This window comes from Hemicordylus capensis, chromosome 17, assembly GCF_027244095.1.
Source record: "Hemicordylus capensis ecotype Gifberg chromosome 17, rHemCap1.1.pri, whole genome shotgun sequence".
Classification (NCBI taxonomy): domain Eukaryota; kingdom Metazoa; phylum Chordata; class Lepidosauria; order Squamata; family Cordylidae; genus Hemicordylus; species Hemicordylus capensis.
In genome coordinates, this window is record NC_069673.1 from 3266191 (window position 1) to 3292525 (window position 26335).

The following is a 26335-nucleotide window of genomic DNA, read 5'->3' on the forward strand; positions in this document are numbered from 1 at the left end:
GAGCCGTGCGTGCAGGGGAAATGGTTTTATTCAGAAGCATCTTCCGTAGGAGGCAAAGGAACAGGAGCTAAGAAGCCTGCGGGGGGAGCGGAAAAGAGCAGTCAGACTAACGGAGCCTGGGACCATGGGGCCAGCTCTAATCTTGCATGCATGGGGGGCAGCCAGACGTGTTCAAGGAAGAGAGCCAATCTCCCATTGGCCTAGGGCTGGAAATACAGAGGCCGTGGGGCTGGGGAGGGGGGAGGAAGCTGGGGCACTGCGTCGGTGCTTCAAAGCACCCCAGGGTGGGCGCTTTCGGAAATGCAGCTCTGCCTTGAAATGTCCCGATTCGTATGCAGGGACGGGTCTTCCCCCCCGCGGTGTTGAATGCAGGTACCATGCGCTGGAGGGACCTGAGCCCAGTTTCACTTTTAAAAGGAGCGCAGGTACATGCATTCGCAAACGGGTATCGGTGTACATCATCCGAGCACAATGTCTGAACCGAACCGACGCGGCAGATCGAGACAGACAGCTTTCCTGCCTCTGCAATGTTCTCCCCTCCTCTTTGGAGTTGAGCCTGGCCTAGTAGCTCGCCACCCTCTGGCTCAGCCCATGCTCCAGGTATATCCCAGGAGGTGGGGCACTGTGGCCGTCGGTCCGGGTTTGTTGACCACCGCATCGAAAATGTTTGCCTGAAAAGATCCTCCTTTCTTTGGGAGTTCACCTCTTGAGATTCGGGAGGAGCCCTATTTCTGACCAGCTAAACTCAATCCCAACCCACTTGCACATCAGGCTTGATGAAGCTGCCTCTGTGCTCTCTCCTCAGGCGTCCGCAACGAGAGAGGTTATCGGACCCTTGGCGGGCCACGATACGTGGCCAGTGGGCTGGGTGGGTCCTCGAGTGTGTAGCCCTGGCTTAAACTGCTTTTATGGGAGTAGGCTGGAGGCTTTTTAATCTGAGGGCAAGGCCCGGCCCATAAAAGGTCAAGAATGACGTGTCCGATTCGGGGGACGCTGAGTGCTTTGTGTGCTCCTTCTTGCTCGCTGTGTTTCCAGGAAAGGGCATAACTGAAGCGAATACAGGGAGACTGTGTTTTAATCGCCAGAGGAGCGAGCTTCTCTCTTAACTCTTCTTTAAACTTTAAAAAGCATGTCTACCAGGAGGCCTCCAAGGCCCATTGAGAATCTTGTGCGGGGTCTTCCCTACGCCAGACGGCTGCCCTTTTTTATCCCGCTTACTCCTGTCTGCCAGACTAAGCGAGGTCTGAGTGGCCGCCGTGAGGAACTCAGGCCGGCACAGCGAGGTTTGAGTGGCCGCCGCGAGGCACTCGGGCCGGCACAGCGAGGTCTGGGTGGCCGCCGCGAGGCACTCGGGCCGGTTCGAGGGGGCGAGGCCTGCTCCCAGGGCGGCCTGCGGCTTTCGCTCCGGGACGGCGCCCCCACTCCTGCAACTCACGCTCTGCAACAGGTTCCGAGGGAGCTTCTCGCTGTGGGCCACCCACTCCTTCATGCAGTCGAGGACCATGGGGATGAGGCTCACCACGCCGCCATAATGGTTCCGGGCTTCGTCACAGCTCAGGTGGTTCACCACGTCGTGGGGGTACCTACATGGGGAGGACAGTGGCGGAGTAGTGGTTAGAGTGTTGGACTAGGACCGGGGAGACCCGAGTTCAAATCCCCATTCAGCCATGAGACTTGCTGGGTGACTCTGGGCCAGTCACTTCTCTCTCCACCTAACCTACTTCACAGGGTGGTTGTGAAAGAGAAACTCAAGTATGCAGTACACCGCTCTGGGCTCCTTGGAGGAAGAGCGGGATATGAAATGTAAAATAATAATATTTATGTACCGCTTTTCAACAAAAGTTCCCAAAGCGGTGTACGTAGATAGAAATAAATAAAGGTGGCTCCTTGTCCCCCAAAGGCCTCACAACAACCTACAAAAAGAAATATGAGACACCCCAGCAACAGCCACTGGGGGGATGCTGTGTTGGGGACGGATAGGGCCAGTTGCTCTCCCCCTGCTCAAGGAAGAGAATTGCCACTTTTAAAAGGTGCCTCTTGGCTCAGTTAACAGGGGTGGGCACATCAGAGCAGCCCTGCTGGATCAGGTCCGAGGCCCATCTAGTCCAGCATCCTGTTTCCCATGGTGGCCCACCAGATGCCTCTGAGAATCCCACACAACCAGCAGTCACAGGAACATCAGAAGCTCTCTTGTACAGAGTCAGACACCTGGTCCATCTAGCTTAGTATTGTCTACAAAGACTGGCAGCGGCTTCTCCCAGTCCTACTGGGAGATGGAGCAGGGCCATAGCTTTGCTTCTCATGCAGGTGGTCAACGCCTGGCAGCATCTCTAGTGAGTCCTGGGAAAGGCTTCAGCCTGCGACCTTGGAGAAGCTGCTGCCAGTCAGTGTAGACAATATTGAGCTAGATGGACTAAGGGTCCTACTCAGTAGAAGGCAGCTTCCTTTGTTCCTCACCGGGACGGAGGAATCCGTCCCGCGTTTGATGCTGCCCTCAGGAGCCTCAAACTGGAGCCTCCGTCAAAACCATAATCCCAAACAGATATTTATTTTATCTTATTTTATTTAGTGCATTTCGGCACTGTCCCATACAGAAGTCCCTGGGTGGTTCGCAATCGAAAAGCCACCGTTAAAACATTAACATGATTGAAATAAGTTTAAAATACAAATATTTTAAAATACCAATACTGCAGGCACCCTGCAAACTGGAGACACAGACACCCAATTTGAATTAGTTTGGCTAACTGATCAGCAATAGATCAAAATACAAATAAGAAGTCTAAAACCCGAAGCTTCCAAACTATAAACGAAAAGCCTGGCTTAAACCGGAATGTTTTCAAGTCCTTCTTAAAAACATGCCGAGAAGAGGAGACTCCAATTTCGTCCAGAAGTGCCTTCCGGAGTCCCCAGGGCAACTCTAGAAACTCTGGTTTTGCCGACTAAAATGGCGTGGGAAACGCCCGTATCGGGGTGTTGCGGAGAGAGACCTACTTGGCTCGGATGCTGCTGAGGTCGTTGCTGTGGCTGACCAAAGTCTTACACCTGTCCAAGAGCGTGTTGGTGGTGCTGTTCCCAGGATGGAGGGCTTCCAGTCGCTGGCAGAGCTTGTTGAGGTCACTGCAGATGTTGAGGAACATGAGGAGGATGCGCCGGTCCGTTGAATTGTTGCAATAATGGTCCATGTAGGTCTGCACCTGGCGGATACGACACGGACCCAGGGAAGGATGCTTAGGCTCATCAGAAACCACGTGGTTCCCCAGACCTTGTCAGACTACAACTCCCACTCTCCCCAGGCACAACGGCAGGCCATTGGAGAGCAGAGCAGGGATGGCCCCCCCTTTTGCTAAGCAGGGCCCACCTTGGTTTGCATTTGGATGGGTGGCGACATGGGAGTGCTTTCTGCTAGAAGATCTCCTTAGGGAGATGAGCCCGTCACTCAGTGGCAGAACATCTGCTCGGCATGCAGGAGGTCCCAGGTTCAATCCCTGCTGGCAGTATCTCCAGGCAGGGCTGGGAGAGACTCCCACCTGAGACCTTGGAGAGCTGCTGCCAGTCAGAGTAGATAAATCAGAGTAGACAGTCAGAGTAGTCCAATAGATAGATCAAGGGTCTGACTTGGTGTAAGGCAGACCCTTGGGAAGGGGCCATAGCCCAGTGGAGGCAGAGCATCTGCTTTGAGGTCTCCGGTTCAATCCCTGCTGGCAACATCTCCAGGCAGCATTGGGAGAGACGCCTCCCTGAAACCTTGGAGAGCCGCTGCCAGTCAGTGTAGACCATACTGAACGAAGTGGAGCAAGGGTCTGACTCTGTACAAGGCAGTTTCCTATGTTGCTAATTTCTAGCTACTGTAACTACTCCAATCTCTCAGTTGTATGAACTGGGAGCAAACTGGGAACCCCGAGAAGCTGATATTGGGTTTTCCGGTGCTGCACAGCGTGGCTGAAATGACTTTCTCAAGAAGGCAAAGGAATTAACTGGCTGCATTTTTCACTTTTGTGCAGAAGCTGGAGCGACTGCAGAGGGCTGAGATCTGACCTGCAGGCTTCCAGATTCCTGGAACTGACAAGTGTCTGGAGAGAGAGTTGTCACAGACCTGCCCTTGACTTTCTGGGAGGATGGGGAACGGGATAGTTTTTTTGGGGGAAGATAATGGGGTTCAGAGGTGGCCGGCTCCAACCTAGCGCCGGCCACTACCTGCTGAAAATCCGAATCCTCAATTGGCTGTTTGGTGGTCTCGGGTCAGTTGTAAGTGGACAGGTATTCTCCCCGCGCAACAGAAATCACTTGCATTTGCCAGGCTTAATTGAGTCCCAGGATGACAGAGTCAGCAGAAAAGGCCAGGCAGGGCTGTGTGAACTTGCCTCTGCCTTCTTTTAAGTGGCCCCACCAGATTTCGAACCGGGGTGCACAAGCAAGATAGAACGGCATCCCTGTCCACACCCATCCTGGGAGGAATAGATCAAAATAATGGTACGTCTCATCGGAAGAGGAGAAGAGGCCGTCACAACCCCTCTTACGGCCTCCAAGGATTCGTCGGCCAGCCAGAATGGTGGAAAGAGGTTGGCTGAACCTTTGGCTAGATGGTAGGCTGTTTATATATATATATCTGTAATTGACTTTTTCTTATAAGTGCTTGTCCCAAGTGCTTGAAGCACTTGGAATACTTACAACAGCCCTGTGTGGTAGGCTTGGGCAATTATTACTCCTGGATTCCCAAGGGAGGGTTGAAGTGGAACAATAGCCAGGGAATTCATCGCAGAGGCAAGATTTGAACAGGGGTGTAGGAATATGAGCTCAGGATTGTCCACACAGACTGGCAGCGGCTCCTCCAAGGTTGCAGGCAGGAGTGTCTCTCAGCCCCATCTTGGAGATGCTGCCAGGGAGGGAAAGTGGAACCTTCTGCATGCAAGCAGGCAGATGCTCTTCCCAAATTGGCCCCATCCCGATTCCCCAGAGAGGAGAGCTGTTCTGGTGGTAGCAAGCGTAACATGTCCCCTTCGCTAAGCAGGCTCTGCCCTGGTTTTCATTTGAATGGGAGACAACCTGTGAGCACTGTAAGATATTCCCCTTAGGAGATGGGGCTGCTTTGAGAAGAGCATCTAGGTTCCAAGTTCCCTCCCTGGCAGCATCTCCAAGATAGGGCTGAGAGAGATTCCTGCCTGCAACCTGGGAGAAGCCACTGCCAGTCTGTGAAGACAATACTGAGCTAGATGGGCCAAGGGTCTGACTCAGTATATGGCAGCTTCCTATGTTCCTATGAGAGGAGAGCTGGTCTTGTGGTAGCAAGCATGACTTGTCCCCTTAGCTAAGCAGGGTCCATCCTGGTTGCATATGAATGGGGGACTAGAAGTGTGAGCACTGGAAGATATTCCCCTTAGGGGATGGAGCCGCCACTCTGGGAAGAGCAGAAGGTTCCAAGTTCCCTCCCTTATCAATGATTCTCTTCCTCCCTCTTGAATTGTCCCCTTAAGTACTGCATAGTGGCGGAAGAATTCCCTCTCCAGAAGGGGAATTGTAGAGGAACTGCAGCCCCAAACACACTTCCAGTGAGCCCCACTGAATTCAATGACTCACTTCTGAGTACGCATATTCCAGACAGCACTACGGGTGCCATGAATTGGTACTGCCTGTGTGCTTGCTTCTGCACCCCATGCCTCCTCCGCCTACGTATGTGTAAGTGCTGTATTTCCCTGAGTAGAAGACAACTCTGAATTTAAGACGACCCCCTTAAAAGTAAAGGTTACACCTGTATTTACCTGAAAGGAACAGACTTCTGAATTTTAGACGAACCGCCAATTTCTAAAATCTTGGGCAGGGGGCATAACTATAACAGGGCAAGGGGAGACAGTTGTCTGGGGGCCCACTGCCTTGCCCCCCCCCGAGGCAAGTCACATGACTGACTCCCCCAGCCGCACACCCGCCTGGGCTTCCTTCAGTTGTTTTCATCCTCCGAAATTGATGGGAGCGTTAAGACCTGGAGCAGCCAGAACAGCATGTCTTTCTCTAGTAATATTAAATGACTTGTTCTATTGTGGCACATAGGGGATATATGTGTGTGTGTGTGTGTGTGTGTGTGTGTATATATATGTGTGTGTGTGTGTGTGTGTGTATATGTGTGTGTGTGTGTGTATATGTGTATGTGTGTGTGTGTGTGTATATGTGTGTGTGTGTGTGTATATATACACACACACACACACACACACACACACACACACTATGCTTTTTGTTACCACTATTCAGCCTCATTTAAGATTTCTTTTCTTCATGAGCTGAGCTTCAGTAATGGGGGGAGGCCCCCATTTTAAAATCTCGTCTCTGGGCCCACTCCAACCTTGCGACGCCCCTGGAGGGGATTGGAAAAAGGATTTGGGTAAATACAGTAAGTAGATTATCCCAAAGCTCTTTGCGGCTCCCTCCTCTAAAGGAGACCTACTACCCTAGAATGACTACCTTTGGAGAAGGCGGCTTGTATAAACAGTGTTCTTTTTGATTTTTTTAAGTACACTTCAAGGATAATGAGTATTATGTTACTCCCCCCCCCGCGCCCACTTCAGGTCTAGATATTGTTGTGGAACAATGAAAAATGACAAGTGTTCTTGGTGTGTGTGTGTGTGTGTGTGTGTGTGTGTGTGTGTGTGTGTGTGAAAGAGAAAAATTCCAAGATTGATCACTTAAGCGCGGACACATTTTTCTACGTTAGTTCAGCCGAGAAAATTCCACAGGTCCCCAAAGGCTAAACCGACACACCTCTATTCATCATCTCACTTCCTCCACACAGCCATTATTTTTAATAGGCGGTTTCCAAAGTTATAGCTGTGCCACAGGGATGCTCATGTGGGGTGCGAGAAAAGAGGGGTGGGGCAGAGATGGCAAGGAAGGCCGTTGCGGCGACCGAGTTGTGGAGTGATGTGTTTAACAAGATTTAACAAGAAAGAGAGAGCGGGCGGGCGGGCTGTTTCTCATAATCCATGGTAATGTGGCCGTTAGACGAGATCAGCCACATTTCTTTTCTATGGGCTGACAGATTGACTGATTGCCACAGGCGGAGTTTTGGACCCCTTCCATCACTATAGGAAGCCACCTGTTCCATCGGGGACTCCACGGACCGTGCCGGAGAGATTTGTACAAACAATCGGCCCCTTGAGTAAATGCGGGCTTGCTGCGGAAAGGAAACCAAGCACAGAATCGCTCGGTGGAAGGCCTGTTCTCTGTCCAGAGCGGATTTTCATAATTCTGCGAACATGGCGCAGTGGGTGAGACCGGAGGAGGTGAGGTCAGGGGTTTGCTGGGGCCAAATCCAGCACTCCCATGGCGCCACCGTTTCTAATTTAACATAGGAAGCTGCCATATACTGAGTCCGGCCCTTGGTCCATCTAGCTCAGTGTTGTCTTCACAGACTGGCAGCGGCTTCTCCAAGGTTGCAGGCAGGAATCTATCTCAGCCCTCTCTTGGAGATGCTGCCAGGGAGGGAACTGGGAACCTAGATGCTCTTCCCAGAGCATTTGGCTAGGGTGCCAAAAACCCTAGAACTGGCCTGGATGTTGCCTTGCCCCTACATTGCTTGTGGAGGCCAGCCCCCTTCCAGAACTGACCCCGGCAAGCTTTGGAAGTAGGGCAGGGAAGGTTCCCAGCAGCCTCGTTTCTCCTTGTGCTCCTCACAAGCTTTTCTCGCCGCAGGAGGAAGGGTGTGCCTTGAAAACCCGGCAAGGCACCAGTCTAGAAGAGCTGTGCTGTGGTGGCATCCCAGGACTCCACCTCCTGAAGGCGACTGCCTGGCCTCGCCTCACGAACGGGCCGCCCCCTTGGGGATGCTCAGAGGCGCCGAGAGGCAGTCTTCCAGGGTCGTCCCATGCTGAGGGACGCCCCCCCACCCCCCACGCAATGCAGGCTTCCGCACCGCCACCTCCGTACCTGTCCGATGCTCGAGACGGGCTTGATCTTGTCGTGCGCGTTTTCTCGGGTGTGCTCCAGAGCCGCAATGAAGGTGAACTGCTGTTGCTGGAAGACTTTGTACGTCTGCTCTATGTTCCGGAGGCTCTCCTTGATTTCATTCAGTTTCCCCCCCTCCTAGAAGTTTTGGAGGGGGAGGAAAGAAAAGCCAGGAGCCGGGGCAGAGGAGAAGAAAGAACCGAACTGAGTATTTCCGCAAATATTTATTTATTTATCTATTTATCATTTTTTTACATATATATCCCGCTTTTCCTTCAAGGAGCGGTGTCCCTGGTCATGTTATGAAAGCTTAGCACTGTGTGAAGGTTGCCTCTGCGGAAAATGCCTCCCACATTGAAGGGTTTTTGCCCCAGTGGCTCCTGCTTGAAAAATAACAAGGATCATCGGTTGCCCGATTCGGCCTTTCCAAATCCGGGCGCCTAATTTGCATATTATGTAAATTGGCCTGGAAATAGTTCTTTAGGCAGAAGACTGGCTGCATGTTTTGCTCCATAACTCTGCTTCTACAAGGGCTGGAGCTTAGCTTTTTTTAAAAAAAAAAATTTTTTTTTAAATGAAAGCTGAAATCCCGTCGAATCAGGGTGAGATGCATAGAATCTGGGTGAAACCCGGAATTTCGGGGGACATGGCCACCCTAGCAAAGCCCCATCCGGGACTGCTTCCTGGTCACACTGCCTTGTGACCTTGGGACATCAGGAGAGCAGAACAGAACGTCCAAGCTAGTTTTTCTCGGTATCGATACCGATGAGAGACCCTCCCCACCTGCTGCCCAGAAATATTATTGTCCGCTTCCGTTCTGTGTATCCGTCTCTCTTCCGCCGCCACCCTCCGGGGTTTCTCACCTGCTGAGAAAACTTATTACACTCCCAGATTTTCAGAGACCCCCATTTAATGGTTGCAGCAGCAGCGACCTGGCTTTGTTTCCACTTCTGCGGACACACAGCAAGGTGTGTGTGTGTGTGTGTGTTTGTGTTAAAGGTGGAGAGAGAGTAAGGCAGAGAAGATATATATCACATTCAAACTTGGTGGCCCCAGAGCCCCAAACAGTAAGTCAGTTTTGGTGTAATGATGCTGCAGAAACAGGAAGACAACTCCGAGGGGACCACTGACAATCAGACGCTATAAACCCTAGTGGGTCTATTGTAAACATAATGTAGCCATGCATCAACTGTGACGCCGTGAGAAGACCGGAGGGACGGACATCTCCTCGCCGCTCGTATAAAGATAGTGACCCAAGTCACTTAAGATTTCCTTACGGCCATTAAATGGAGGCTCGTTTGAGGGACGGTGGGACGAGGAGGCCCTGGGGCCGACGTTAACCTTTGCCGCTTGCAGCGATGGGGAAAGCTTGCTGGATGTGGCGGCCGCGGCTTTGAGCATGGATCATGCGCGGGGGCCACCCGAGCGGGAGAGAGTGGACACAGTGATTCTCCTTTCTCTCTCACAGCACTAGGACCAGGGGCCATCCCATGAAACTGGAGGTCGGGAAATTTGAGGAGCGACAAGAGGAAATACTTTTTCACACAGTGCAGAACTCCATAATAATAGTATACTTAATAATAATAATTAATTAATAAGACCAGGAGAGCTGGTCTGGTGGTAGCAAGCATGACTGGTCCCCTTAGCTAAGCAGGGTCTGCCCTGGTTGCATATGGATGGGAGACTAGAAGTGTGAGCACTGCAAGATATTCCCCTTCGGGGATGGAGCCGCTCTGGGGAGAGCAGAAGGTTCCGAGTTCCCTCCCTGGCAGCATCTCCAAGAGAGGGCTGAGAGAGATTCCTGCCTGCACCCTTGGAGAAGCTGCTGCCAGCCTGTGAAGACAATACTGAGCTAGATAGACCAAGGGTCTGACTCAGTATATGGCAGCTTCCTATGCTCCTACCTATGGAACTCTCTGCCATGGGGATGGGGCTATTTGGATGGCTTTAAACAGGGCTTAGACCAATTCAGTGGCTACTAGCCTGGAGGCTGTGGGCCACCTCCAGCATTCTGGGCAAGAATTAGACAGGGAAGGACAGATGGAGGACACGAAGCAGCATGTGGGCTGGGCTCTCTCCCCCTCTGTCACAGCCCTGCAGCTGATCTGGAGGAGGAGGAAGAGGAGTGGAAGGGAGCAGTGAAGGAGAGAGATAGATCCAGTCCGGAATGCCGACATGCCAAAAAGGTTGCCGAAAGAATTACTCCCCTTTTTGTTTTCACACGAGTTCACTGCCATGTGTGTGTCTCCTGTTTGGAAGCAGGCAAACCCAGAGGGGTGACACACAGAGACACAACGGGCACCCTCCCAAGGGGTGGATAGTTCTGCTTTTCCCTTGCATTGGGTGTCGTCGTGTGACCCCCAGTAGACCCAATGCCGAGACGTGCCAGAATCACCAACCCCCAGTGCAGCTGAAAGAGGCCATGCCTGAACAGGACATCATCCAGAGACACTGTGGGCACCCTCTCCTTCCACTGGGGCTTCTAGGACCCGAACACGGCTGATTTCGTTGGTTTCTCATGGCACGTTTCGTGGTTCCCTGATGGCGGGCAGTTTGGGAACACACGACCGACAGAACAAGCTGAAGTACACCGGCCGGCAGCGTGGCCTAATGGACAGAGTGTTCCTTACCATGGAGATGGGATTTTAACTTCTCACAACATGCAGAGAAAGCAGAGTGGATGGAAGAGGGAAGCCTGGAGACAAAGGGGAGAAAGAGATGCAGAACCGTTACATCGGTCGCTCGGCCATCTTTGTGGAATTTCGGCGGACACAGACGGCACAGGAGACTCATCCTTGCAAATATTCAGCATGCAGCAGTGATAATAAACTGTCCCCGGTGCTAAGCAGGGTCCACCTTGGTTCCCATTTGGATGGGAGACTGCATGTCAGTGCTGGAAGACATTCCCTTTGGGGGAGGAGGCCAAAGCTCAGCGATAGAGCCCCTGTTTTGCCTGAAGAAGGTCCTTGATTCAATTCCTGGCCTACAGGTAGGGCTGGGCAAGACTCCTGCCTGCGACCTTGGAGAAGCTGCTGCCAGTCAGTGTGGACAATACTGAGCTAGATAGACCAATGGTCTGACTCAGCAAATGGCAGCTTCCTAGGTTCTTATGGTTAGGGGGCTGTAGTGTGGGAATGGGGCCGTGACTCAGTGGTGGGGCATTTGCTTTGCACGCAGAAGGTCCCAGGTTCACACCTTGGCAGCATCTCCAGGTAGGGCTGGGAAAGATTCCGGCCTGAAGCCTTGGAAAACTTTTGCTATCCTTCCCGGGTACATGATGGGAGCAGTGTTCTCTCTAAACTTTGATTCCCAGATGTTGTTGACTCCAACTCCCAGAATACCTAAGCCACACCCATTGCAGCTGGGGATTCTGGGAGTTGTAGTCAACAACATCTGGGAATCCCTCTTAGAGCGAACACAGGATGGGAGTTATACATGATTGGGAGTTGTAGACAATCTGTGGGTAGGGAACCCATTGTCCATGATGAGACGGACAGGTAGACAATCAGGGACAGGTAGACCGTCCCTATGGAGCAGGTCTACTGGTGGTGTGGGCCCCCAGATGTTGATGGACTACAGCTCCCATCATCCCCAGCCACAATGGACATGGCTGGGGATTCTGGGAGTTGTAGTCCAGCAAGATCTGGGGGCCCAAGGTTAAGAAATCCTGGTGTAGACTGTCCCTATGGGGAGGAGGCCATAGTCTGTCCATAGGTAGACTGTCCCTATAATGTATTCTTGTATCTCCCGTATGTCTATGTATTCTCGTTCTCGTTTGACTGTCCGTAAAGGAAGACTGTCCCTATGGCTAGGGACAGGTAGACAATCAGTTGTGCATGATGGGAGTTGTAGACAGTCCTGAGCTAGATAGATGGACCGATGGTCTGACTCTGTTTAAGGCAGCTTCCTGTGCTCCTATGTAAGGTGTCTGGACATGAAGAAGACTTTGGTCCCATTTTCTTGATTTTTATTTCATTTGTTGTATATACTGCCCTATGTAAAATCTCAGGGCAGTATGCAATTAACCAAACAGCAACTAACACCCAAAAAATCACATCAGATTAAAATTACCTAAAATGTATCAATTTTAGGTAATGTATGTCACCCAGGCTTTTAATTAATGTTGTTCTAATGGTTTTAATGCTCTTATAGAGTGTTGCTTTGGAAATTTTGAATTGTTGAGATGTTTGGGGCTTTTTGTTTTTGTTTTGGCGAGTTTTGTTGCTTTCTGTTTTTGTTTTGTTGTGAACCGCCCCGGGATGTGGGTTTTGGGCGGTGTAGAAATATGTTAAATAAACTAAAAATAAAATAAGAAAGCTTTAAAACATCCTAAACGAAAAGCCTGATAAAGCAGGTGTGTTTTCTAAAAGGAAAGCACACCCTCTGACACCTTGAATGCCTTAATGATAGAGGTGTGTTGTGGGGAAGAAAAGGCTGGCTCAGTAGTTACTTCTGCTTATGGAAAAGGTGCTCTGCATATGCTCAGATGCACTCTTCTTATTTGCAGTCCACATGTTGCTTCTCTTTTCACAGTACAAAGTCAGAGCGGCCTCAACTTGCAACCTACGTCTACCTCAGGCCTGTGGCTGGAGCAGAACGAGGTGGCAAGTTGAGGCCACTGACATTGTACTGTGAAAACAGCAGGAACGTTGAAATATTATGGTTAGAGACGGGGAAATACGGTTTTAACTGGGGAGATCTGAGTTCAAATCCCAATTTCGCCACAAAACTCACTGGGTTACTCTGGGTTTTTCTCCCAGTCTAACCTACTTCACAGGGTTGTTGTGAGGATAAACATAACCACCTACGCTGCTTTGGACTCCTCGGAGGAAGAGCAGGATGTAAATATGAATAATCTAACCATGAGTCAGACCCTTGGTCCATCTCAGGATTGTCTACACTGACTGGCAGCAGCTATTTTATTTATTTATTATTTGCATTTTATGTCCCACTCTTCCTCCAAGGAGCCCAGAGCGGTGTACTACATACTTGAGTTTCTCTTCCACAACAACCCTGTGAAGTAGGTTAGGAGGAGAGAGAAGTGACTGGCCCAGAGTCACCCAGCTAGTTTCATGGCTGAACAGGGATTTGAACTCGGGTCTCCCCGGTCCTAGTCCAGCACTCTAACCACTACACCACGCTCTAACCACTACACCACGCCGGCAGGTTTCCTCCCACCCATTACCTGGAAATGCTGCCAGGTTAGCGTTTGTCTGAAAACCTTGGAGAGCTGCTGCCAGTCAGTGTGGGCAATACTGAGCTAGATGAACCAAGAGTCTGACTCTGCAGAAAGCAGCTTCCTATGTGTCCCTTAAAAATGGGAGCAATTTTACTTCATTGACACATAGAAAAAAGCTGCCTTCTGCAGAGTCAGACTCTTGGTAGATTTAGCTCAGTACACTGACTGGCAGCAGCTTTCTGGGGTTTTCAGACAAGGGTCTGCTCCAGCCCTACCTGGAGATGCTGCCAGGCCAGGGATTGAACCTAACACCTTCTGCATGCAAAGCAGAAGGTCCTCCACTGAGCGACAGCCCCATTCTGCCTAACAAACACACTAACCATCTCACTATAAACCGCCCCCCCCCCCCGCGCCCCGTGTTTCTCCTCATTGGGCTGAGGCGCCATCCGAAGGCTCTGAGGCTGGATGGGGCCACCGCATCAGCTCCCGGCTACAGAACCTCCATGTTCAGGAGCAGGAGCCCTCTGGCGCCCAAGCGCAAGCTCCCAGAAGCCTCTGACTGGGGGCTGTCGAACGCTGGGCTTCAGATCGGAGCCAGCCGAGCATCCTCACGTGCTACTCTCCCTGGGGATTTTGTACACGGGAAGGAGGAACCGCGAAACTCTCCTTCGGGGCTTCCCAACTCAACAGCCCGAAGGGGGCCGGCCCGGGACAAGAGCTGCAGAGGGCATTCCAACCACAGGGCGCGTTGCATGGAGCACAACCGCCTTGCAAGGTAGGCCGCCCGCCTGAGGTCTCTGTCCCGGGAGGTGCTCTGGACGCCGCTGACCTGCGCTCCTTTTCCCGATGCTGCATGTCCGGGTTGCCCTTGCTGCCGCTTCTTGGGCGCACGCAGCTCTGGCTGGCTACATGCCCCGCGGGCCCCCGTTTGCAAGCCGGAGGCGAGCAACCGGGGGAATTGTTACAAGCGTCTCCCCGGGCAACCGGGCGGGGGGGGTGACGAGGGGGGAGGAGGCTGCTGCAGCGGCAGCCACGCCCCCTCCCGCTTGCAGTGAGTGGCGGGGGGGGGGGTGGCTGGCCGCTTTCCGCGGGGGGGTGGGGGTGGAGCTGCAGAGATTTTGCCCCCCTGGGTGGAAAGCATTGGAAGCTTGGCAGGTGGAGCCTCCATGCTCAGGAGCAGTCTATACCCGGCGATGGTGGGAATCAGCAACGGGGGCGGGTTGGCAGCTTTCAATGCAACGTGGCAGCTTTCTAGGCTACGGGACCCCAATCTTGGGTCCAGTGTTCCTTTCTAACAGGGACTCCCAGATGTTGAGGACTACAACTCCCATCATCCCCCAAGCCAAGGCTATTGCAGCGGGGGATTCTGGGAGTTGTAGTCAGCAACATCTGAGAATCCCTGTTAGAGGGAACACTGTCCAGAAGATGCTGCACTACCACACCCATCATCTCGAATCGCAGGCCACTGCGGCTAGGAACGATGGGACTTGGAGTCCGGCAGTGTTTGGGGCGGGGGGAAAGCCAAATTTCAGAACCCCTGGTCTAGGACTGGTGCAAGACGGACGGGGGCGAGCCCAAGGCTCGCTTCGCCTTAAAAAAGATTCTCTCCAGGTTCCCAAATGTATTCCCCGGCTTTCCGTTTCCATCCGAACGCGTTTGCGACCCTGTTTCTATGTGCCTAGAGTTGCCAGTGCCCCTTTTTCCTTTTTTTTCCTGGCAGGAGGTCTCTACCACTGCCTCTGACCGCTGTGCGACAGGCAGAAAGCCAACAGGTGAAGCTAACCCTCGCACTGCACACTCCGTGCAGCAGCACCTGTAGGATGGCCGGCCTGTCATGCCACCGTAAAAATGCAGAGGCCACTCTCTGCGGGGAATATAGATGGCAAGCCAGAGGAGAAGAGGAGTTGGGGGGAAGAGCGGGGTCTGCATAACTTTTTCAGGGTAGGACAACTCCTAGGTGTCTTTTCCAGGGCTTCTAAGTAAAAGGAGAAAATATATGGGACAGGCAGGGGCATTTGGGTATCAGGCAGCAACTGAGACATCACGCATACTCGCTTCATTTCAAAAATACATTCACTCTGATTTCACGTGTCCTCCCTTTCACACGCGCACTGTCCCCTTTCATGTGCACACTTTCGTCTGTCCTATACTTGGAGGCTACTGTCTCTTTAAATCTTAAACGGGGGCGAAGAGGAGGCGGGAGCGAGCTTTGTCGCTGTATTATGACGCCAGAGACGCTATCTCTCGCACAGGGAAGGGGAAAGGCCCGCGGTAGGGGCGTGGCCAGGATTTGGCGCCTTCCGATGACATCACCACCCTTAGCGACGGGCGGTTGCTAAGGGCGCCATGGACGCCACAAGGAGGCCTCTCTTTATTCCTCCTGAGATTGGGCTCTACGCCGAAAAACACAGTCTGTTCCACATGATGCAGGTGAGGGGACACCAGGTCCGGACACCCGGGCAGCCCGAGGGTAATAAGTGACTCCAAGACGGCAGGCTGCGCTCTTAGAGCGGCGGGGTGGTGGCGGGCACCGGACTCCCAGCATGCACCGTGGCAGATGGACCCGAAAGGGGACTATAACTCCCAGAATCCTCTGGGCAGGCGAACGAGACCTGCTGTAATGGGTTATTGTCATTTTATGTTTATATTTATGTTATGTTATGTTTATAGTGAAGTTCTAGGATATAACCCAGAGATGCAGGATTAGGCACCGCCCCCGTTGGTTTATTTGTTTAAATAAATAATATGAAACAATAAACATAAATAAAACAAATATTTCCACTTTACCTTTCCTATTATGTTCCAAGGCAGCATATACACAACTGACCAAAAAACCCCCACCAAAACCCCAACATTCAATAAAACAAATTATAAAAGGAGTTTAAATGTCAGATAATAAGAAATCCATCAGTCCAGATTACAAGCCACTTGTTTAAAGTTTTTTTTCCAGTTAGCATTGAAAAATAAATAAATAACAGCCAGCGGGCATGAGGCTGATCTGGTGCAGGGAGCTCTGATATTGTTGTTAACTCTATATGAGTTAGCCAGGAGCTGTTATTAGGTACATCTCATGCAACAACCGCTCCCTAACTTCCCACACTGGACTCAACAGGTGTTGGAGTTTTATTCCTTAGCCATAAATTCTGGAGGAAGGTTACATTGCTGCTTCTCTTGAGGGATGCGGCATTTAAGACAAGTTAGAAGATTATAACCCACATCATAGGGTTGTTGTGAGAATAACAACCTCCCTGTGAGAGAGGAGAGCTGGCTTGTGGTCCTCTTTGCTTAGCAGGGTCTGCCCTTGTTTGTATTTGAATGGGAGACTACATGTGGAGCATCCTAAGGGGATGAGGCCAACTGGGGAAGAGCAAATTTTGTATGTTTGCATGCAGAAGGTTCCAAGTTCCCTCCCTGGCAGCATCTCCAAGATAGGGCTGAGAGAGACTCCCGCCTGCAACCTTGGAGAAGTACTAGACAATACTGAGCGAGATGGACCAATGGTCTGGTAGAAGGCAGCTTTCTATGTTCATATGCAAATGCATTTAAAGTCTTTCAAATTTCTAGGTGTGAACAGCTAAAGAAATTACAGTCCTTCCCTTCCCCCTTTCCTCAGCCTCCTTTAGTCTTGAAGCAGCATATACACAGACACTGAGCTGAATCAGCTGTTTGTTTTGGCGATCTAAACAACACATTTCATTATTATTATTATTAATATTTATGTATGTTGCTGCGATGTTCGATGTTGACTGTGAGTCAATTCCTTATTTACTGAGTGCAACAAATTCTTTTGTCATGTTGATTGATTACTAGGTGGATTGTATGGATTTTACAGAGTGGCTGCATTGTGGTTGCTTCCTGCTTCGATATTGGCTGAAGTGCCCACTAGAAAGTAATTGCTAATTTGGCAAGGGTCACAGTGGCCTCTGCTGGCCACTTGGCACAGCTGCAGGGCAATCCAATTGCGCCTGAGACCGAATTGACTGAGCCCAGTCATCTGGTTCAGGATCCCTTCTTGGCCACAGTGAACAGAGTTCCTTCTAGTCTGAGATCCATTACCAAAATATAGGACAGAGGAACAGTTTAAAAACATAGGTGCAACCCCCTTTGTCTCTTGTGCATGCATGCATGCATGTACTCACCCACCCACCACGTAGCACTTCCCACCTTAAAAATACTTAGAATATTGAAAGGCATGTCATAGGAACATAGGAAGCTGCCATACCGAGTCAGACCACTGGTCCATCCAACACAGACTGGCAGCAGCTTCTCCAATATTGCAGGCAGGTGTCTCTCTTAGCCTTATCTGGAGATACTGCCAGGGAGGGAAACTGGAACCTTCTGCATGCAAGCAGGCAGATGCTCTTCCCAGAGTGTTCCCATCCCCTGAGGGAAATATCTTACACTGCTCACGCATGTATACTCCCATTCAAATGTAAACCAGGGCAGATCCTGCTTGGCAAAATGGACCACTCATGCTTGCCCGTAATGGAGCATATGATTAAATGAAGCTTCGCAGTCCTGATAACTGGGCAAAGAGGCCCCTTTTCAAGTGGCCTCCCTGGCTCTCATCTTTAGCAACTGGCTCTATTCAGTCCCAACGGAGCATCTTGCAGTGGGCACCGACATTGTTTCCTTCTGAATTGGTTTCATGGGCGTTTGTGTGTGTGTTTATTCCTAGGGCATGCTTGAAGGTTTGCTCATCCACAGGCCAGAGGAGCCCGTAGAGTTCTTGATAAAACATTTGATGGAAGACAATTATGATGGTGAGTCCACAGGAAGTGGGTGGGCAGGGATACTGGTCAGGGCAGCGGAGTGGCAGCTCCTTCACTGCATCCCGAATGTGGCAGCGGGCAGTTCCTCACTGGGAAATTGCTGCCTGTCTTCCCCATCACCTCTTTTGCCTGCTGGCTTGCCTCTTTCTCCACATCTCTTTCCCAGACTGGAGCGACCAACTAAAAGCTCTCTGGGAAGGGGGTGGCAAGCTAGAGAGAAGGGCAAGAAGAAAAAGAAGAGGAAATAGCAAGGCCTGTTCCCATGTTGTGTTCAACACTTGTACAGTCCTTTATGCTGGGAATTTTCTCTGGTAAAAGATACCCTTCTATTACAGCAGACTGCACTGAGGCACAACACAGTGGAGTCTGCCTAGGCATGCGTGTCTGCTGAGAGTAAAAGAAACTTGGAGCCAGTTCACAGTTTCAGATCAATATAAGGAGCCTTTATTGGTGAACTCCATTCTAGATAGGAAAGTGGAGAGATAAGATCTCTAATCGAGCTAGCTAGCTGGATGCAGAGGGATGGTTTCTGCATCTCTGCTCACATGGTGCAGGGAGAGAGGAGCGTGTGTGTTGCAAGGGAGAAGAAAGGGAAGGAGGAAGAGGAAGTGGCAGGAAGGAAGGGAGGAAGTCCCTGAGAGTAGCAATCTGCATCTCAAAGGGATAGTGTCAGAGCAGTAGAGAAGGAATGACCAGTGTCTTGACCCCTCTAGCCCTCTGATTTACTAGTCTGTCCCCTTCTGTCACTGGGAGGTGAGACAGCGCAGAGTCCTTCACTTCTAACACTTTACACATTATGCTGAATGCAGGTACAGAAGTATAAACGTATCTGTGCCATACATTTGAAGGGCCTGTATCCAGGTTCACTTAAAATGAACACAGGTACACATGTGTACAAACATCTGTCCCTCCGTACAGCCTCATGTCTGAATTGAGCTAGTACTGATTCCAAATATGAAGAGGGGTAAGCAGGGTAGGCCCCTCAGCCCAAGGATTTAGGAACACAGGAACATAGGAAGCTGCCATATACTGAGCCAGACCCTTGGTCCATCTTGCTCAGTATTGTTTACACAGACTGGCAGCGGCTTCTCCAGGGTTGCAGGCTGGAGTCTCTCTCAGCCCTGTCTTGGAGATGCCAGGCAGGGAACTTGGGACCTTCTGCATGCAAGCACGCAGGTACTCTTCCCAGAGCAGTCTCACCCCCTAAGGGGAATATCTTACAGTGCTCACACCCATAGTCTCCCATTCAAATGCAAACCAGGGTGGACCCTGCTTAGCAAGGGGGGCAATTCATGTTTGCTACCACAAGACCAGCTCTCCTCCATTTCTGCTGCCCTGGCTGTTTTTTCATCCTCCCTTGTGCCTTCTGCTGCTTACAAAAAGCATAATGGTAGTACATGAAATTATCAAGGTTTGACCAGGATCTTTCCCCCTATTTCTATTTTTACTGTCTCTTAAGGTTATGCTTCGGAAGGGAGCGGGTGCATTTCAGATCACACAATTATTCTTTAAGAGCGTCCCTATATCTGTGGTTATGATGAGGGATAGAAAAAGTAACCACAACAAACGCTGCCTAAACACGTGCGGTTTTGCCATTTAATCTGGATCATATCCTAAGCTTTTAACCTTGCTGTGAAGTGGGCCCCCACTATCAAAACCTCTCTGAAAATCTGCTATGGAAGGCTCCCGCGTCCTTCCTAATGCAAAACCTGAAGTAGCTTCCTTGAAAGTTAGGCTGTTCTCCCTTACAGGGTTGTTGTGAGGCTCACAGAGATGATGTACATCAAGCTGTTTGAACATTCTAAAGCACTAAATATTGAGTAGTTATTATTAAACAGAGCGTATTAAATGTGTTTCTTCTTGTGTCTTGCTATGGTCCCTTTATTTTATTTATTTATCATATTTCTGTACCGCCTGATATAGACAACGTGAAAACACAACAAATGTGAAAACAATATAAAACAGTTAAAATTCACAAACCAGATAAACCAGAACTTCTTTAGGGTCTTCCTAAAAGCAAGCAGAGAAGGAGATCTATCTATCTATCTATCTATCTATCTATCTATCTATCTATCTATCTATCTATCTATCTATGATTCCTATACTGCCCTTCCAAAAATGGCTCAGGGCAGTATTTCAACAGGGAGTGTATTCCAGAGCTCCAGGGGCAGCTACAGAGGAGGCCCGGTCCCAGACTGCCACCAAATGAGCTGGTGGCAACCATCTTTAGGGCTGGGAAAGAAATGTTCTTCTCTCGGGCTCTCCAGACAGACTGCTGTTACTACTACAAATATTGATATACTGTTTTTCAACAAAAAAATTCAAAGTGCTTTACACAGAAAAATAAAGAAGAAATAAATAAGCTGGTTCCCTGACCCCAATGTACCACAGCAGCTACCACTGGAGGGATGCTGTGCTGGGGTCGGATAGGGCCAATTGCTCTCCCCCTGCTAAATATCAGAGAATCACCACTTTCAAAGGGGCCTCTTTGCTTAGTTAGCAGGGTGCTACTTTTTCAGAGTAAGTCCGCCCAGACCCTTTAATAAGTGGAGTTTCCATGAGAAGTTCATTTCCCCTTAGTGTCTGTTTATTTGTCTCCTCTCGTAGTCTGAAAAATCTGTCCCCTCATTAATACTTTACAGCCCTGACTCCTTATGATCACAGCATGGTGATCTACCCATAAGGATCCCCCCTCCCACCCGGCGTGCTCATTTTCAAGTGCTGAGATGCTTCAGATGGTTTTCCATGCAAAGCTGAAATTAAAAAGTGTGTTAACAGTGAGAAAAATGAAACCTTTCAAGGGGATGGCAAGAATCTTAGTAGATCCATTATTTATGGTCTCGGTGCCCCCACTGGATGCCTCCTTTTGTCACGGAGCTTGCTAATTACCCCGTTTGTCAGGTGTAAATTTGGCTTCCGGGTCCTATCTGGGGTGGCAGCTTTTGTCTGTCTTTTTGTTTTTTTAAAATTAGCGGCTTGTCCGGCACTGCTAATGAATTCCGCTGCTCCGTGGCATCTCAGCCCAAAGAGCAGTAATCGGGCCTTACCCGTGTGCTTTGCATGTGTAACAAAGGCTGACGATTTGAGCAGAAAGCCTATGTTTCTGCCACAATCAAAAGCGGTGTAGTCTCCATCAAAATTATTTGATTTACAAACTGTTCACCCTTAGGCAGATTAGCTTTGGCTATGCACAACGGCACTCTAATTTTTTGTTCTGCATGAGCTGTCAGGAAAAGGCTGGTGTCGTGTTGCTTTGATGTTCCTCTAAAAGCCCGGAGTAAACCATTACGGAAGTTCTGTTGTGCCGTCAATAAAATCCCCGTCGCCGGAGACATCGAGAGCTCTTGATATTGTACGGTTGGGATTCAGACGGATGTGGGTTGGAAGCGAAATAGCGTGGGGGGTGGTGGGGGGGAGAGAAAAGCAAATTTCATTTTGTGGCCAGGAGCTGTTTCCAGATATGGGCTGTGGAGATCCATTCAGATCTGTTTCACAGAGCTTTTTAAAACTACAAAGTGGAGGAAATTTCATATGTCCCCTTGGTTGTGAAGCCAGGGCAAAGTTGTGGCTGTAAAGAAAGGATATTTTATTTTTGTTTGTTTGTTTGCCTATCCAAGTTAACCCCTGCTAACTTGGCAAAGAGGCACCTTTTAACGTGGTGATTCTCTTTATTTAGCAGGGGGAGAGCAACTGGCCCTATCCACCCCCAGCACAGTACTTCCAGTGACTGTTGCTGGTGTCTATCTTATGTTTCTTTTTAGATTGTGAGCCCTTTGCAGACAGGGGTCCATCTTATTTATTTGTTATTTCTCTGTGTAAACCGCCCTGAGCCATTTTTGGAAGGGCGGTATAGAAATCAAATATCTATCTATCTATCTATCTATCTATCTATCTATCTATCTATCTATCATCCATTTATTTATTTATTCATTTACTTTATTATATTTGTACACCACCCCAAACATCTGTCTCTGGGCAGTTTACAGCAACATGCAACAAATTAAAATAGAAATTAAAACCTTAAAACAATTTTAGATGGTTTATTTAACAATTTCAAACAATTTATTAATTAACATATTTTTTACATTTATATCATGCTCTTACTCCAAGGAGCCCAGAGCAGTGTACAGGGTTCTGTTTATCCCCACAACAACCCTGTGAGGTAGGTTAGGCTGAGGGAGAAGCGACTGGCCCAGAGCCACCCAGTGAGTTTCATGACTGAATGGGAATTTGAACTTGGATCTCCCCAGCCCTAGGCCAGCACTCTAACCACTACACCACGCTGGCTCTCGTCACCTTTACTTTACAATTAACTCTATGACAACGGTTACCTTAACTACAGTGAATATTTAGAGAGCCAGCTTGGTCTCTAACCCGGGAGATGCAAGTTCAAATCATCATTCAGTCACGAAACTCACGGATCGGTCACGTATCCTTCAGCCTAGCCTACCTCACAGGTTTGTTGTGAGGATAAACATAACCATGCTCTGGGCTCTTTGGAGGAAGAGTGGGATTGATTGATTGATTAAGTGCTGTCAAGTTAACTCTTAGTGACCAGATAGATAGATAGGGATCTAAATGTAAAAACAAATAGAATAGAAGATGTACACTTTCCAACAAATGTTATCGAAGCGGATTACATAGAAAAACAAAGAATAAAGAAGACGGCCCCCTGTCCCCGAAGCACACACAGTCTAAAAAGGAACATAAAGCAGATGTGAGCAACAGCTACTGGAGGGATGCAGGACTGGGGTTGGATAGGGGAGTTTGCTCTCTCCTTGCTAAGAGAATCACTTCTTTAAAAGGTACCTCTTGCTCCGTTAGAAGTCTAGTCTAGACTTCTGTTCAGCAAATAGCTCAAGATGACCCTCCAGTGGGAGAGGAGAGCTGGCCTTGTGGTAGCAAGCCTGACTTGTCCCCTTAGCTAAGCAGGGTCTGCCCTGGTTTGCATTTGAATGGGAGACTCTGTGTGTGAGCAGCAGAAGATATCCCCCCCTCAGGGGATGGAGCCGCTCTGGGAAGAGCAGAAGGTTTCAAGTTCCCTCCCTGGCAGCATCTCCAAGACAGGGCTGAGTGAGATTCCTGCCTGCAAGCTTGGAGAAGCCGCTGCCAGTCTGGGTAGACAATCCTGAGCTACATGGACCAAGGGTCGGACTCAGTATATGGCAGCTTCCTATGTATTTTTATAATGAGCACTGATGGCTAGAAGATGCTTATTTAAATGGTCATTGATGGCTGTTAGCTCATTGCTTGAAGGCACCCCCCACCTGCTCTTGGGTAGTAGGTGGGGGGAGAAACGGATTGGCGCCAGTTTGAGTGCTGCCAGTGTGGGAGGAATACCTTGGAGTTTTGCCGCAGGCTGGCAAGATGCAGCAAGAATATGCTCTTTGCTTTTGGGGAACAGACATTTCTTTGGGGGGGATCTTTGGGGGAACGGTCTAGCATGGCCTTTCTGAGTGTTTGCCCCTTCTCCTATGCCCCGTTTGTCAAATTTGTAAATGAATAGCTGTCATTAAAAATTTCTGGCATATAAGCCGCCAGCATTCATTCCTCATAAGGCGACTGATTCCAAAGCACCTAAAGCTCTGCGGTCCTCCAGATCAGTGGCACCTTTTAAAAGTGGTGATTCTATTTATTTAGCAGGGGGAGAGCAACTGGCCTTATCCATCCCCAGCACAGCATCCCTCCAGTGGCTGTTGCTGGTGTGTATGTATGTATGTATGTATGCTTCTTGTTTGATTTATATACCACTTTTCATTAAAATAATCTCCAAGCTGTTTACAATATAATTAGAAATGATGCATGGTTAAAATACAAAAATACAGATAATACAAATATATAAATATATCTCTTTAAAAATTTAATAACCCATTAAAAACAGTAATACATAAAACACAAAGCAGCAGCAAAAACAATACTTTCATTCACCAAATTCTTCTCTCCAGATCTTTTATTTCGTTGATTAAAAGGAAGTTAAAAACTACAAATAAACAACAGATGTTTCCGATGTGCAGACGCCAGCTTCAGTGTTCCATGTCTCACTGTTTAAAATCCACACTCTTATACCTTATCCCAGATATAAGAAATCTAAATCAGGCATCTGATTAGCACGTGAAAAGGGGGGGACGAGGGGAAGGTGGAAATCAGTGACTCACAGCTTTGCCTGCTTTACACTAACACTAAGAGCCAGCGTGGTGTAGTGGTTAGAGTGCTGGACTAGGACCGGGGAGACCCGAGTTCAAATCCCCATTCAGCCATAAAACTAGCTGGGTGACTCTGGGCCAGTCACTTCTCTCTCAGCCTAACCTACTTTACAGGGTTGTTGTGAAAGAGAAACTCAAGTCTGTAGTACACCGCTCTGGGCTCCTTGGAGGAAGAGCGGGATATAAATGTAATAATAATAATAATAACAACAACAACTCCTCTGACAGAAAAACGGAAAATATATAAAAATAATTTAAAAAAATATGGAGCACTGAAGTTGACGTTTGTACGTCGAAACATCTGTTCTTTATTTGTAGTTTTTAATTTTTAATCTACGTAATTAAAAGTTCTGGAGAGAAGAATTTGGTGTAGAAATTGGTCATATTCGTATCTTGCTGGATGACAACTCCCATCATCCCCCAGCTGCGATGTATTGTGCCTGGGGATGATGGGAGTTGTAGTCCAGCAACATCTGGAGTACCACAGGTTGGGAACCCCTGGTCTAAGGAATTGTGTGGCATAAAACACACTTCTGAGTCTTACTGATTTAAAGGAGGGCGTAAATGTCTCCTATTGACTTTAAACTGCTTGCATTTGGATTGGGCCATGTCTTCCAATGTGTGGTGAATTGTGCGGCCGGAAACCCAGTTTCCAGAACCCTGCACTGCCCTGAAACTCCCTGGGATGGCTCAGGCTGGTGGTCTTGAGGCAAGCAGGCACCATCTGGGCAAGTAGTCAAGGAAAGACTGTCAGCAGTCTAACTGATATTGCTCTGAGCAAGGTGCCTCTTTGCTCAGTTAGCAGGGGGCTCGATCAGTTTTTAGGACTGGGTGGGACCCTGCTGGCCCTCTGTGTCACCTGATCCTTGCTGAACTGGCAGCTGCAGTACCACCCTCCGGCCACCCATGGTGGCGGTGCTCAAGTGCAGTACAAACCAGGCTGGCAGATCCCTCCTCTGACAAACCGCCATGGTGGTCCAGCAAGTATGTGCCTGGGTCTCGCAGCCTGTTTTGAGACTCCTAGGGTCTTACAGTGTGCTCCTGTTCACGATCACTCAGCCTAACTATGTCACGGAGTTCCCGTGAGGCTGTTTCCATTTGCCGGAGAAGCTAGATTTGGTCTTAGAGAGCTCTAACAGGCCATTAAGCAAGTCATAGATTCATGGGAGAAGAGTCTGTCAGTGGTTTTTTTTTAAGCCCAGGTGACTGCATACAGCCTTCCTATTCAGGGGCGGCATGCCCTGAAAAGTTGAACACCGGTCGCTTGGGAGCAACGCCAGGAAGCTAGAGGGCTTTCCTGGAGGCCTCTCATTGGCCACTGTGCAAAGCAGGAGGTGGGACTAGACAGACTATTGGTCTGACTCAGAGGGACTCTGTGATCTTTGGAGGAGCGTCTGGTTGCACATATAAGGGCCATGTTATAATGGTGTCCTTTGGCCTCAAAATCACATTTGAAAAGATGTGAGAGGGCTTTGATTTTAAGGTTTCAGTAAAACTAGAGGCGAACAGGACCGGACAATCTGTTATCTGCTAGGGTTCAGAACATCCCTGTTAAGAGATGGAAGGAACAATGATATAAATTAAGAGCCCGGTGTGTGTGTGTGTGTGTGTGTGTGTGTGTGTGTGTGTGTGTGTGTGTTTAAACAATTGAAAAAAGCAACAGAGGAGAAATCTCTAGAAAGGTTTTGTTTGTTTGTTTTTTGTTTGTTAGTTTAAAAAAAATCCAGCAACTTCTTGATCACGGAGGAAGGTGCTGACTGTTTGGAAGGAGAGAGAGGAGGAAAAAAAATCCTTGCCTTATTAAAGTCATCAGTAAAGCTATGAATTTTCATGATCTTTTTCTTGCAAGACAGTTTTCGCCCCAGAGAAAATTTCAAACGAAGATGTGGAGGAAAAAAGGGATTGTATCTCTCCCAGGTGTTAAGTCAGAAAACCTTTTTAATTAATAATCGGTTCTAAAGTACTCCTTTAGAGAGGGGTGTGTGGGGGGGGGGATCTGCTCACAAAAGTGGTGATAATTTAGTGTGGAGCACAATAACAACAGGCCTGGCAAAGCTTTTAAAGACAATGATCGGATGCAAATCAGAAGGGCAATAACATCTTACCTTTATTTAGGACTAATATTTCATCAGTGTTTATGAAATATTGTGCAAGCTTTCAGCCAACACAGAATTCTTCCTCCTGCTGGATGCAACCTTTCTTTTAAAAAGGTGGAGCAGGCGGGTGGAGTTGGGGTGGGGTGGAGGTGCAGG

The 26335-nt window shown here is 49.1% G+C and overlaps 2 protein-coding genes across 5 annotated transcripts in view; one reads left to right on the forward strand and one right to left on the reverse strand.

The window, feature by feature from the left end:
• Window positions 1–10: 10 nt before the first annotated feature.
• On the reverse strand, window positions 11–14082 carry SPACA9 (sperm acrosome associated 9). 2 transcript variants are annotated; one of them, XM_053282089.1, is made up of 6 exons: window positions 13938–14082; window positions 10560–10624; window positions 7912–8067; window positions 2992–3194; window positions 1436–1583; window positions 11–76 (listed from the first exon to the last, which is right to left on the reverse strand). In XM_053282089.1, exons 2-6 carry the CDS (start codon window positions 10560–10562, stop codon window positions 68–70), a joined length of 519 nt encoding a protein of 172 aa, XP_053138064.1. In that variant the 5' UTR covers window positions 10563–10624; window positions 13938–14082; the 3' UTR covers window positions 11–67. The 2 variants fall into 2 exon arrangements, with proteins under 2 accessions (XP_053138064.1, XP_053138063.1); XM_053282088.1 differs by having other exon boundaries at window positions 11–1583.
• Window positions 14083–15362: 1280 nt separating this feature from the next.
• AK8 (adenylate kinase 8) overlaps window positions 15363–26335 on the forward strand; it is a 123319-nt gene continuing 112346 nt past the window's right edge. For 2 of the 3 annotated variants that reach the window (XM_053282083.1, XM_053282084.1), the window contains exons 1-2: window positions 15363–15538; window positions 17787–17871. In XM_053282083.1, the coding sequence (XP_053138058.1) occupies window positions 15455–15538; window positions 17787–17871 (169 nt within the window). In that variant the 5' untranslated portion in view covers window positions 15363–15454. Of the gene's footprint in view, window positions 15539–15685; window positions 15733–17786; window positions 17872–26335 lie in introns of those variants that run through there. The other variant, XM_053282085.1, reaches the window with a different exon arrangement.

Excerpts from the sequence above, each read along its gene's own strand:
- SPACA9 (XM_053282088.1), bottom strand. Across the intron at positions 3,195-7,911 it reads CCGTCTCGAGCATCGGACAG|GTGCAGACCTACATGGACCA; the intron begins GTACGGAGGTGG and ends CGTATCCGCCAG. Across the intron at positions 1,584-2,991 it reads CTCAGCAGCATCCGAGCCAA|GTACCCCCACGACGTGGTGA; the intron begins GTAGGTCTCTCT and ends CTCCCCATGTAG.